At 39.5% G+C, this 14518-nt stretch overlaps 1 protein-coding gene across 19 annotated transcripts in view; it reads left to right on the top strand.

The window, feature by feature from the left end:
• Nucleotides 1-14518, top strand: part of FOXP1 (forkhead box P1) — a 579941-nt gene that overhangs the window by 514509 nt on the left and 50914 nt on the right. For all 19 annotated transcript variants that reach the window (XM_032359520.1, XM_032359607.1, XM_032359621.1 and 16 more), the window contains one exon: nucleotides 7123-7227. In XM_032359520.1, coding sequence (XP_032215411.1) covers nucleotides 7123-7227 — 105 coding nt within the window. The remainder of the gene's footprint in view (nucleotides 1-7122; nucleotides 7228-14518) is intronic.

The following is a 14518-nucleotide window of genomic DNA, read 5'->3' as shown; positions in this document are numbered from 1 at the left end:
GGATCTGAGAGGGGAAGGTTATGTGACTGACTGCGTTATGGGGTGGACATAAGGAATCACTTGCACATGGACGTGAAACCAAAGAATTGGAAAAAAGACCAGCGGGGAGAGACTTGAGCCGTAGGGAGGCACTGAGGCAGTTTGGCAGAGAACTGGTCTTCATCATCAGTCTCTTGGGGCCTGTCTTAGGGTTAGCATTGTTTATGTTGGTTGGTTGAATGAAAGGCCGAATGGTGGGGGAAAAGGAGGGTGAACCATGGGCAAGAGAGAAACAGAACTGCATCTAGGCAGGCAGAGGAGGCAGGAAAGCTATTAGTTGTGCTTTCTGGTGTATTTGTAGGGGAATGGTTTCAAAGGGAACCGCTTCCTGCTTCACAGCAGCGGTAAGGACACCGTTAAACTTTATTGAAAGACATAGAACCTCCTTCATTCCTTTAACCAGTAATCACTGAACACCTCCTGCTTATTCATCTCATCATTAACAAGATGTGTCATTTTTGTCCTGTGCAGAATCCATATGCAAAATGTAGCCAAAATCAATTTATGTTCATTGTTTATTGATTTTTTATTGATGTTTATTGATTTTTTTTTAAAAGATTTTATTTGAGAGAGAGTATGGGAAGGAAGAGGGTGAGATGGAGAAGCAGACTCCCCCATGGAGCTGAGAACCGGATGCGGGACTCGATCCCAAGACTCCAGGATCATGACCTGAACTGAAGGCAGTCGCTTAACCAACTGAGCCACCCAGATGCGCTGTTCAGTTGATTTTTGGCAAAGGCACCAAGACAGTTCCTTTAGGATAGAACAGAATAATCTTTTTGTCAAATGCTGCTGGTGCAACATGCAAAATAATGAAGTTGGAACTCTTCCTCACGCCGTATACAAAAATGAGCTCAAAATGAATGCGAGAGCTAGCTCTCAGAAGAAAATACAGAAATAAATTTTCATTATGTTAGAGTAGCCAGTGGGTTATTAGATATGACATCAGAATCACATGGAACCACAGGAAAAATAGATACATTGGACTTTGTCAAAGCTGGAGACTTGTGCTTCAAAGCACACCATCAAGAAACTGAAAAGACAATCTACAAAATGGGAGTAAATATTTGTAGATCATACATCTGATAAGAAACTAACATGCAGGATAAGTTAAAACTTGCTGTTCAACAGTAAAAAAGATAGCCCAATTTTTAAAAAGTGGACAAAGAATTTGAATAGTCCTATCTCTAAAGAAGATATATACAGGGTTGGTAAGCACATGAAAAGATGCTCAACATCATTAAACATTAAATAATTATAAATAAGAAATACAAAAGGCACCACGTTTCATCTACCAAGGTGGCGAAAATAAAGACATATAGCATGTGCTATCAAGTATGTGGAGAAATCATAACCCTCAAACAATCCTGGTCAGAATTAAGGGTAGTGTAGCTTCTTTCAGAACTCTTCTGGCATTTCCTCAAAATGTTAACTGTAGACTTACCACATGACCTGCCAATTCTCCTCTTAGATATATACTCCAAAGAACTGAGAACATCAATTTAATCATGTACAGGACATGCACTCTGGTACCACCACTGTTCACAGTAGCCAGAATGTGGAAACAGCCCAGATGTCCATCAGTGAATGAATGGATTTAAAAGAAAAGGGGGGGGGTTCTATACACCCAGTGGAATACTGTTCAGCTGTAAAAAAAAGAAAAGACATACTGATACGTCCTACAGTGAGGATGAACCTCCAAAACATTATTCTAAGTGGAAAAAGGCTGACACAAAGAAACACATCTTGCATGATGCTATTTATATGAAGTGTCCAGAATAAGCATATGTCTAGAAACAGAAAGAAGGACTAGTGGTTAGAAGGAGCTGAAGGTTAGGAAGAGATGGGGAGTGACCATAAATGGGTAGGAGATTTCTCTTTGGTGTGATAGAAATGTTCTAAAATTTTATGTGATGTGGTTACACAGCTTTAAACATATTCAAAACCATGGACTTATACATGTGAAAGAGTGAATCGTATGGTGTATGAATCTCTCAATAACATTTAAAAGGCAAAACCTATTCCACCTTTTTGAGTGATTGGAGAATGACCAACAATCTTTCATAACTCAATTTGTGAAATAACATGCCAGTGAAATAACACACGATTTATAATTTGGGGTTAATTCGGGGGAAGCATGGGGGAAAGTAGCTATAGACCTGGTGCACACAGATGGAGACTTTTGTTACAAATAAAATCAGGAATCTCCAGAGGAAAAAAACAGCACTCTTAGAAAGGGGAAAACGCACATCTTGGGGGCGACTCCAAAGACAACCGTGAGAACTTGGGTCAGGGCACAGGAAAAGCTGAGAGTGTGCCTTCAGAAGAAAGGAAAACTGTCTTTAACTTGGCAGGAAATGTCTTGGGGTACAGCATGGTGTCTGTTGACTTCATCTTCTTCAAAGATTATTCTCCTCTTGGTTACACCAGAGAAGATTAACTTTATAGGACGCTGGTATACTTTGACATAAGAAGAATAAATTTCCCTTCTGTTACCTTTTGGCACATCCCTAAAGGCAGTCAGAATACAAATGTCTGTTCCGCTTTTCCGATGACACAGAAACGCTCCCATTCAGAACTACAGCTGGTATATCACACAACATGACTAAAAGGCCAGAAGCAGGGCTCAGCCACACGCACCATGGGCTCTGCTGTGCCACTTTCAGGGCCAGGGGTGGTCTCAGTATGGAGTCCTGCATACCACTTGATTTTTTCATGTGTGCCTGTATGTGTTCATATTCGTACATATATAAGAAAAGAAATAACAACTGCACAGCAAAGCATTTCTGCAATGTACAACATAAAAACATCTAAAGTGATATGGTGAAAGTTGTTTCTTCATCACCCCTGACAATTATTATGGTTCCTTCTGTGTTTGTCCAGACATACTGTATCTGGGCACCATCACCAGCCTGTTCCTTTTCCTTCCATAGTCAAGCACTTTTTCCCAGACAACTTAGTGTATTTAAAAGTATCCAATTATAGTCACCAGCCATGCAGATCAGGGCAGCCAGAGCCAGTGGTCCTGCATTCTGAGATTCATTAGAGCCTTATTAAAAATGTCTGGATCTAACCATGGTTCAAAACCATGGACTTATACATGTGAAAGAGTGAATCATATGGTGTATGAATCTCTCAATAACACTTAAAAGGCAAAACCTATTCCACCTTTTTGAGTGATTGGAGAATGACCAACAGTCTTTCATAACTCAATTTGTGAAATAACATGCCAGTGAAATAACACACGATTTATAATTTGGGGTTAATTCGGGGGAAGCATTATTAAAAATGCTTATTTAGCCTTATTAAAAATGTCTGGATCCCCATGAAGCCCTGCTCACACCTAAGTTTACCGGGAGGTTTGGGTAGGAATGGAGTTGAATGGCCTTCATCTTCTAGAAAATTAGGAATGTGGGTAAAAAAAGCAAATATTTCAGAGCTTTGAGTCCTACACCTGCTCGTGGTCATCATTAATCAGCTTTGCTTGGAATACACCTTGGGTGGAATGCCAGTCTGGCTGTGAATTGCACCAAGCGCTCTTAGGTGGGAACACGGACCCGCCCTCGCTGTATACTTGAAGTGCCTTTTCCTTCAGGGCCTAAATAAACGCACCTGTGACATGCCCCAAATAAATGAAATTGAAGTATTCTATTATATATTAAACATGAAAAACAAGTAACAGTAGTGTCTATAGTTTCCATTTTTGTAAACTAGTAATACATTAGAAGAAAAATGTAGCACTGTAACATACCAGACATTAACAGTGTTACCCAAGGTGAGGTTATTAGGTGCAGGATGGGGGTGGGGTGGCGTGAGGAATGGACTTTCTTCAGTAGCCAGCTCAGAGTTATGTGAACTTACTAAAATAAGAGCATATCTTAATTTCATAATAAATACTGTTTTAATGTACACTTAAGCTTTCAGGTGGTCTGCTGAGTATGGGATGTATGTGTGTGGGAGGACTTTGTTTCTTTAGTTTTCAGGTGCCTTTCTAAGGCCTTAGTGAACTGTCCTCTGTTCTTGGAAATAAGTCTGTACCAAGTTGATCCAAAAAAAAAAAAATTTTTTTTTAGAGCAGAATGGTTTTTAGTCAAGCCACAGGGCCTTCACAAATAAGTTAACCAAAAAGCAGAGAGATTGGGGGGGGGACAGGGAAAGGGATGGCAGAGTCCATGTTAAATCATGTATATTTTATGTTGAGTCTTAAATCCCTCTAGTGAACACATACTGTTTTCTTTCATACTTTTCAGAACACTCTGCAGTTGACAACACCACCACCAACAACAAAAAAATACAATTAGAATAACCATTTGCAGTTTTTAACTAGTGATATTAATATTGTATCCTAACTAGTTGAGGCATTTGGTTTCCAACTTAAGGGATCACACAAAATATATATAATGTTTAAGAATGTACTGGGCACGGAGCATCTCTCGAGAGCTACTTGAGAGAATAGTCATAGTGAATTTTAAAAAGTACTCATCTACAGATCCATCCTATTTCTCTGAATGTGTCTTGTAAAAATCAGTTATATGCTGGAATGCTTCACCTGGTAAAATTTTATTTTTAATGTTATTCATAAACATATGAAACATGAAGGGACTCTCAGTGTCCAAAATGGGTAGTTAGACAAATTTTGGTATGTAACTAGGGCCATGATAGTTTATCGTGGGCTGCTAGCTTCAGTAAATAAAGTTTTGAAGACAGTTGGTAGCATGAGAAGTTATGTATTTATTTATTTTTTAAAGATTATTTATTTATTTGATAGAGATCACAGTAGGCAGAGAGGCAGGCAGAGAGAGGAAGGGAAACAGACTCTCTGCTAAGCAGACGCCCAGATGCGGGGCTTGATCCCAGGACACTGGGATCATGACCTGAGCTGAAGGCAGAGGCTTTAACCCACTGAGCCACCCAGGTGCCCCGAGAAATTATTTAATAACAAAATTATGTTAAATATAAAAGGATGATATAAATCTTCACACCTTAATTTGTCAAAAGTGGGTATTGTATATTTATATATATATAAACGAGTTGGTAAAGAAAATAATGTTTTAGGGTGTTTTTTTTTTCCTTTTTTCTAAGCTATTGGTAGGAATAGTTTTTAAATGATTTCCTTCCCATAGAATAGCTGAGAATTCAAGTCCTTAGAAGGATTCTCTGATTTCAGATATTGTCCATAATTTTTGAAATTCTGCTTTGGTACCATATCTGTTTATTCCAGTGTTACTGAGACATACGGTATGTGTAAGTTGTGCAGCATAATGACGTGATTGACTTAATGTACTTGTGTCATAACCGTGAATCAAAAGAGTTTCGCTAGTGTCCATCATCTTATGTAATTGATTATAGTCTTTAAAAAAATCCAAAGATAGGGGTGAGTGGGTAGCTCAGTGTGTTAAAGCCTCTGCCTTTGACTCTGGTCATGATCTAGGGTCCTGGGATCAAGCCCCGCCTTGGGCTCTCCGCTCAGCGGAGAGCCTGCTTCCTCCTCTCTCTCTCTGCCTGCCTCTCTGCCTACTTGTGATCTCTGTCAAATAAATAAACACAAAATTTTTTTAAAAATCCAAAGATGAGCTTGGGTTGGCAATAATTCTTTTGGTCCAATGGACTTCCGCTGTCTTCACTGCTTAGAGAACATCCTTTTGTCATTGGGCTTTGTAAGTTCCACTACAGAGCCACCTTCATTCACTAGTCTTAGTCTTTTCTCTCATGAGGGACACCTTTATGAGTTAGACTTCTGTAATTTTTTTCTGGTTCCCAGATGTATTTTCTATTTTAAGGCAGAGAAGCTTGTCATTATTTTCAAGTGATATTAAATTTCCAGCATAATCATTTAAAAGCCAGAGAGAGACCTATTGATCCCTGATAAGGTGTAGTTCTGTGCGCACGTGTGTTTACTCCTACTGCTCCTTAGTTTAACTGTTCATAATATGCCCACCGTGGATTCATTATGTTATAAGTCAGGGACAAGTGGCATTTGTGTATGTCTGCTCTGTGAGTGTGAATCGATAGATGATAGATGAATGCACATCCTGGTGGTAATATAAAATAGAAGCCCTGCGTGTGTGTGTGTGTGTGTGTGTGTGTGTGTGTGTGGTCATGATTGAAGTTCAAAGTCATGGAGAGGCAGTGGAGTAAGTTGCAAGACAGCCCTTTCCTTGAAGGGAATGTGCTTGAGTACGAAACAGAACTCTCTGTGTTCGTTTTACACTTCTATTTGATGGAATCTAAGGTTATGGAAATGAGTATAAAAATAATTTGTCTGAAAGAAGTCTGGATGCAGAAATCTAATAGAGAAAATATTTGAGAATATGGTTCCTCAGCGAGTACAACAGAAATACTTCCCCCAGCACCATATGGCGTGGATCAAAGCATCCCATGACTTGGATCCTTGTGGTCAAATCATTATGTATTGATTGGAACCCCACTGGAGGATTAACCCCTTGTGTTCATGCTAAGTTTTTTCTTACTCTTGGTGTCTGTAATTTTAGGGATATAATCTTTTTGCTGTTATTAGTGTCTTTTTAAAGCTAATCATTTGCTTGGATATATTTGTCTTTCTAAATTATTTTATTCTAAATTATTTAATTGCTCTATTCTTTGCTAGATAAAATTAATTTATGAAAAGATCATACAATTATGTGAAAGCAGTTTTCTGGTGGAAAGGAGGAAGAAAACGTATAATACTCTGGGTAGAAAACAGCAAGAGAATCTCAAAATCAAGTACAGATTTTTATCATTTTCATTATGTAGATTAAATGATAAATTCTAGCTTTTTAAAGAATCCTTCACAGTCTGAGTAGAGAGCTTTGCCTCTAACAAAAGCCTGTCAAACACTTTTCATATACGGTGGTTACATTTCTAACATTGGACTGTTCACATCTTGGAATTTAACTCTTGCTTTCAAAGAACAATTCAGAATTAATTAGTAAATTCATGGGGAAAAAGAAACCCTCAATTCCTCCATGTCCACTTTCAGCCATGTGGGTTCCTCTTGCCTTTTAAGTCTGATGGGATGGTTCTTGGCAACATATTCATTCTCTTGTCCTTTTGTGTGTGTGTGTGTGTTTTTTTTTTTTTCAGTTTGTCCCATGAGGAGCACCCCCATAGCCATCCTCTCTATGGACATGGTGTATGCAAGTGGCCAGGCTGTGAAGCAGTGTGCGAAGATTTCCAATCATTTCTAAAGTAAGAATGATTTTATATTGCTTTTTTCTTTTACATAGCCATCACCTCCCACTGTTCATGCTTTTCCTCATAAAATGCCTTTTTGATGGAGGGTTTCATACCACCATTTTGAGAATGGACTCTAAATCATAAGGTCTAGCACATTGTCATAGGAGCACTTACAAAATCTGTGGAGGGTTGATTATAAAGGGCAAAGGAGGTATAACCAAGGACAGTTTTGATGGCTCTTCGTGAGAGTCTGTGTTTACCCGTTTTCTCAGAATGACAGTGATTAAATAAAAATTCTCCCAGTATTAAATTAGCAATAATTTATTTTTCACTTTTATTCATGTATCTGCATACTGAATCACTGACCTACTAACTCTGATTTTTTAGAACTGCTATCAGTGACTGGCTAGTTTTAGCTTGGTGATTGGTCCTCTTTGTTTTTCTGCAAATGACTTTATACATTTAAGAAATGGGTGCTGAGGAAATGCTACCCCCTTGCTTCTTACCTTTCCATTTTGGTGTTCCCTTTAGTTTGGATTCATGTCCTTATGGTGAGAATGCAGTAACTTAAATTTCTCCAGTTACAGTATGACTGAAAACTTGAGTTACTCCATTTGAATCTGTAACACTGTTAAAGTGTCTCTGGAAATAAATGATACATGAATCTTCTCCTAATTGAAATGAAAGGCTTCTGCACTACATCTTACTATTTCCCTTCCCTACAGTGACCTTGTCCTTTAATAAAATGTAGACTAAACTGCCCTGTGTTATGGACACCCTCATAGATTTATTGATAGTATCACTGAATCACTGACAGACCAAATATAATAATACATTGTGTTCAGCATATTTACCTATCATGCTATAATCCAGTATATGCACACGTATCAGTCCTCTATATCTGGCTTCATGATAGCTTACAAATTTGGTATTTGGGGATCTTTCCTTCTGTCTTTTCTGTCTTATTCAAGCCTCTAAAACTAGAAGCAGGCAGATTTATGTGCAGTTTTCTGGTTTTGTGCAGTCTTTATATTATTAAAGCAATCTCTATATTTAACTTTATGGACCTGGATACAAATATAGTAAACCTGCCATTTAAAGTACATCCAGTGTTATCTGAAGGGGGCTTTGGTGAATATCATTTTTTAATTAAGGAAGCCTGTGAATCTATTTCAGAGCTTCCCAGCTATAACATTTTACTTGAAAAGCGTGGGGGGGGGGGGTCATTAGAAACTTAAGTACTTAAAAATTTTTTTTAAAAAGAGATGCCTGAAATTTGTTTTAAATATCAACAATTGAGATCAGTAAGCAAAAGCCCTTCACAATTCTTATGATTCAAATTACTGTTATTGGGCTGTGTTCTCTCATAAATCACTCATTATAAATCATTGTTTTGTTATTACCTAATTGTATTTAGATAATGAAAGAAAAAGACCTCAGCAGAAGCCACTTTCAAATTCTGACTTCACCTTCTGCACCAGTGCTAGCTTTGAGAAATGCATTGGTGCTAATTTTGCTCATCTGTAGAACGGCTGATAACCATCTGTAAATAAGATTTATTTTCATAAAGTCTCTAGAAATATACAATTGCTATGAATATTCTCAGTGTATCCATTTCTGAGTCACAAAAAAAGGGGCAGTTTTCCAATATGATCCATTTTAAAAATGTTTATTACCAAAGTATTTCCACCCTCATCCTCAAATCAAAAGTCCATTTATTATGTAAAGTGACAATTAGGCGATATCTATAGATAGAAAGAGATAGATATATAGATATATATAATCATATGTGTTTTTTATATAATTTTATTATCTAATATATATTTATTACATGTAATATTATATATATAATTTTTTTTTCTTCTGTGCCTCCACCATGAGATAGTAAACTTTCAAACCACACCTCATGCTAAAGAAGAAAATCTAAAGATCATCAGAATTGGGACCTAGAGTAATTCCTTTTTTTTTTTTTTAAACCCTTTTAAGGATAGTAGAAGAGCCTGGCTCTTTATAGGAAACCACCTCTCAATTATTTATTATGGTTTTGCACATGAAATGACATGTTTTCAGTTCGTATTTGCTCAGTGGAATTGGAATGCCCACTGCGAACCTGCACCTGTTGCTTCTTGATTTCCTGGGACTTAGTTGTGGACTTGTATTTGTTAGAAGACTTCTGTTCGCACGCTTCAGAAGCCTGACTTAAATTGGCTTAACCCCTCATCCTTTCCCCCCACTCAAAAAAATCGGGGGGGAATTTCCCCTAAAATAATTAGGTAATTATCATTCCCTAATGATAATGGACTCATTACTGGGACGTCCATGGCTGCATTCAGATCCTTCAGCGGTGTTACCGGAGAATTGGTTCTGTGTCTGTTAGCTCAGTTTTCGTCTGTGCTGCCTTCGTTCTTAGGCTCGTTCCAAGTAGAGCTAAGGAGGATGATGCCATGCCATGAAGTTTATTCGTCTCAGAGCGCATCTCTTTTCTCTGTAGTTCCAGCAGCAGTCCTGAGCAGACTCTCACTGACCCAGATTGAGTCACGTGTTCCAGCTTCGAGCCCATCACAGTGATGTAGCCAGGCTCCCATCAGATGCACACCTCCAGAGCAGACAGGGAAGCGTTCACCCCCATGAACCACGTGGGGGCGAGGGAGGAGCGACTTGGTCCCTGAGTGCGAGAAAGGAGTATATAAACCAGCAAAGGGAGCGTAAATGCTGAAGAGGAAAACAAACAAACAAACAAAAAACTCTAGAACTCACTGTTCTCTTACTGCTTTCCCTCGTTCCACATCAGTTGGCCGCATATTCCTCTCGAGCATGGTTTTAGTTCTTGGAAATTCAGAGTTGTCTTCAGGTTTCCGTGTCTTGCTTAATGTAGTGGAAAATAAGTTCGTCTTCTCGCAGACTCACTTCTCCCCCATCTGTGTGCTGTCTAAAGCGTAATCACCCTGGCTTTAGTGACACCAACTTTGCTTTCCATTGAACTGGTCTGGAAGAGCTACTGTATTTCGTGTGGGTCAGACAGAAACCACGTGGCCTCTGATTCACGTCCCCGTGGAGTCACTGTTACTGGGAAGTGATGTTTTAAGCATTTCTTCTCCACCTGTGCAAGAGTGTAGATCCTGGAAGCACACCTTTCTTGGGTTCACTCTTCTTTTCCATTATCCCTCTCTAGAGGTGTTTTCTCATGGTTTCGGCAGGTTGATAACCAGTAGCATTTGGCTTCTCCAAGGCACTCTCAATAACAAAATGTAGCATTGCTCAGACCTTGACTTAGTTGTGGCTTTCTAGTTTTGTTTTGTTTTTTTCTCAACCTATCTTCTGGTCCCTTGATTCTATACTCCCCTAGTAAGGGTTTATAATTAAACATCTGTACAACAGGGACAGTTCCAAGTACTTCCCATATGCTGTGGACCCCTGCCCAACATGGATTTGTTGCGGAGATCCACTTACATGCAATTTTTTCCCACCAATAAATACGGTAGTTTTATAAATATATTTCCTTTCCTTATGATTTTCTTAGTATTTTCTGTTGTAGCTTACTTTATTGGAAGACACTATATAATACATATAATATATATAAATATGTGTTAATTGACTTTTTATGCTGTTGGTTAGGCCTCCTGTGAACAGTAGGATACTAGTAAAGTTTTGGGGGGAGTCAGAATTACACAGATTTTTGCTCACTGAGGGCATCAGTGTTCCTAACTCCCACCTTTTTCAAGGGGTCAACTGTATAACTCATTTAATCCTTACGCCACCCTGATAATTAAGGTTTTACTCTCAACCTACAGATAAGGAAACTGACACAGAGGGGTGAAGTGATTTTCCCCAGCGTCACACAGCTAATGAGAGGAGGAGTCAGGATCCAAACCCAAGCTGTCTGCCTTTGTAGTGCTTGCTCTTAACTGCTATGCAATACCGCCTGGTTTAGAAGCAGTGCAGTTTATTAACTGCATCCTTTCAACTTAAGGCAGTAGGTGTAGAAAAAGCTTTGAAGCAAAGGCAGATTGGGTGGTGAAGCCACTTTGTATTAGTGTGTTCAGTGAACTAGTTACACAGCATCTCTGAGCACCAGTATCCACCCACATAATTTGGGACAATAATCTTAGTACCCCACCTCTCAGGTTTGTTGGAATTAAGAGACACATCATGTAAAGTGCCTGACCAGGCACTCTTTAAAAATATATTAGTACTTCTTTTCTTATTTATTCACTTAAGTATATTTTTAAAGGAGGTATAATTTTATTTAAGTATATTTTTAAGTATATTTTTAAAGGAGGAATAATTTTAGAAATCCAAATGTTTCTAGGGGCGCCTTGGTGGCTCGGGTTGTTAAGCGTCTGTCTTTGGCTCAGGTTGCGATCTCAGAATTCTGGGATCGAGCCCTGCGTGAGGGTCTCTGCTCAGCGGGGAGCCTGCCTCCCTGTGTCTTCCGCACCCCGCTCCCCGTCCCCGCACCACTCCACCTACTTGTGATCTCTCGCTCTGTCAAACAAATAAATAAAATCTTTAAAAATAAAAAAATAGAAATCCAAATATTTCTGACCATTCTAGGGAATGTATCATGACACTGCAGAGCATTAATCTGTCACGAGAGACTGATCTTTAATATTTTTTAACCATAAAGTTCTTGTTGAAAGTCCCACATAGTCAAATGTGATGGGGGGGCAGGGGTACAGAATGGCAGGCTTTTTCTGTAAGGGATCAGACAGTAAGTATGCTGAGTTTCACAGCTCCTCACCTCCGCCATTATAGGCATAAAAGCAGCCATAGGACCAGATGTAAGGAATGGGCGTTTAGATTGCTGACCTCTGACCTAGGGTAAAGGTTTTTGGTGTCATAGCCTTCATAGCTGGTAAATCTTTCTGCACTTCTGTGGCCATTGCTGTTCTGGGTTATTCCAGTCTAGGTTTACAGAACCCTTAGGTTTATTCATATTTTGGGGAAACATCCACGTATGCCTTGCCCTGTTACTTCATTCACCAGCCACAGTTTTTATACTTAGATGGGCTTGGGTTTTTCCACCTGGTTTTTAGGGCTCAGTATGAAAGGGCAAAGTGACTTTGCTCTGTAACTGTTCCCTGACCTTCTGCTCAGGCTCGTGAGATGTAACTTTTCAGAGAGGCCAAGATCAGTTATTCAGGATAAAAATCCCATCTGACAGTATAATGCCAGTGTTCACAGAGAGAGAGGTTACGGGAAGGGAGGGGAGACTCATGGGTCTAAAAATGAGACATATTCTTTTTTCCCTCCTGAGAGCAAAATATCATAACTGTTGGTAAATCAAAACCAGAGATTTGACACTTTTCTGTGATCATTCTGCAGTGTTTGTTCCCAAGGTGAGGTATACCACAGGGCCCTTGATTTCAAAGATAAATACTGTACAAATAACCATCCTGTTGTCTTTCCCCCACAGCCAACAGAGGCAGGCTTTATCAGAATCAGCAGATACCCAGTCTATTGTACTCATTTACTTCCCTGTTTCTTCTCAAAACAAGTTGCAGTTTTTGTGTTGATTTTTTTTTTTTAACCCATCAGCCATGAGTTATCATGTGACTATTGGATTTGTTACCGCTAACGGATACCAGCAGGTGCCCATGCTAATTTTAATGAATTCCTCCAGCCCTGCCTTGCTTGGAGTCCTCCGATAACGGCAACACAAAAACAAGCCCAGTCTGATCCAGATAGGTGGAGCTCCCTGTGTTCCTCCATTCTCTCCACACTTGGATCGGGTGGTTTCTTTTCAAACCCGGTTGAAGACACAGCCATTCCCCAGGGAAAACACGGATTTATAATTCTTCCCCCTTTTCTTTTCAAAAAGGGCTCACACGGCTTGCTGAGAGAGTGGAGGAGCAGATTTGAAGGTTGAATCATGACCGCATTTCCCTGTTTCTAACTTCGAATGTAAAATCAGACCCAGACCCATAGTTTCACAAATACCAGGTAGTCTCACGTGCTGGGGAAGAATCTCTCTCTTTCCCCGAGTTTTTCTTCTAGATGGTCATTTGTGTCACATCTCGGAAGAGCGAAATGCACGTCCTTGCTTGGTATCCATTTGAAAGGAATTCTTGTTTCTGTTTTGTTTTTATTTTGGAGCTGTTTGTCTTGGAGAAGAGCACCACATACAGCAAACCATTCCTTTGCACGTTGGACGGATGTATATTATTTATTAAAACAAAATAAATGTTCTATGCGCTCTAATAGGCTAGGAGAAGTAAAGGTGAAGGAAAATGCCCAGGGCCGGAACTTTGACCCTTTCATAAAAGGTCGACAACTGCAGACAGTTGAGGACATTTCATCGGCCGTTTGCTTTTAAAAAAAAAAAAAAAAAAATTTTTCTGTGAATTTTACTTCTTAAAACTGTGAAGAGTTTTATGTGAAAGAAACTACTAAGTGCGCTCTGTAATGTTTTCACAAGTGTTTTTATCATGGTAACATCTTGTTTACTTTAGTTCCCGGCCTAAAACTACTTGGAACATGTTAAGAAAACATCTCGAGAAAGCCTCCACAAAGAGGCCTTTGTTTAACAACCACGGAGAGGCTGCAAGGATCACAAAGGTGTTAACTTTCCGCCCCTTAAGCACTTCCACATGAAGTTGCAGCAACCATGTTTGTGGTTTTGGAAAAACAAAGTGTATGTTAAAGAAACCAGGTATATGCTAATACATGTCGAAGGAGGCCGGATATCATAAATTGTTTCAAACCATTTGTGGCTCTCGGTTTGCACGCCTGAAAGTTCTGCAGTGAAATTGCCTCCAGTTCACGCCAGGAGGCTTGAGCACATGTAGAGGGAGGAGCGGGCTCGAACGTGGGTATCTGCAAATCTAAGCCCAGCCCCACCATTGAAATCTCCAGAATATGGAGAGGACACTGGTCCCCTGCAGAACCCCCCCCCCCCACCCAAGTGACAAGTGTTTGAGTATCACAAGGTGAGCTCAGGGGTTTTGGATGAATTTGACTTTTACCCTGATCGTGCATTTTTGCCTTGCTTTAGAAAAATTAAGAAGTGGTTGCTACCAGAACTCATCCCCTCCCCCTTAAAAAGTCTGCCCTTTCACCTTTCCGACGTGTTTGGGAGTTCAGGACCTTTCCAAGTACTCGAAGAGGTCAGAGTGGCCTAAATACCACAGTGCCCTCTAGTGATCTATAGAATACTGGATAGAAAAGTTTAGACAAATTTATCGAACAAAACAGGCCCCTTGCCACCACTTTGCTCAAAAAAAGAAAGAAGCAAATAGCCTTTGAACCCATCTTTTTCCAGCAAACAGACTTTAGTCAGAAATGCAAATGAAATTTAATTTTT

Source organism: Mustela erminea, chromosome 1 (assembly GCF_009829155.1).
Source record: "Mustela erminea isolate mMusErm1 chromosome 1, mMusErm1.Pri, whole genome shotgun sequence".
Lineage (NCBI taxonomy): Eukaryota > Metazoa > Chordata > Mammalia > Carnivora > Mustelidae > Mustela > Mustela erminea.
This window is presented reverse-complemented; position numbering and strand designations above follow the sequence as displayed.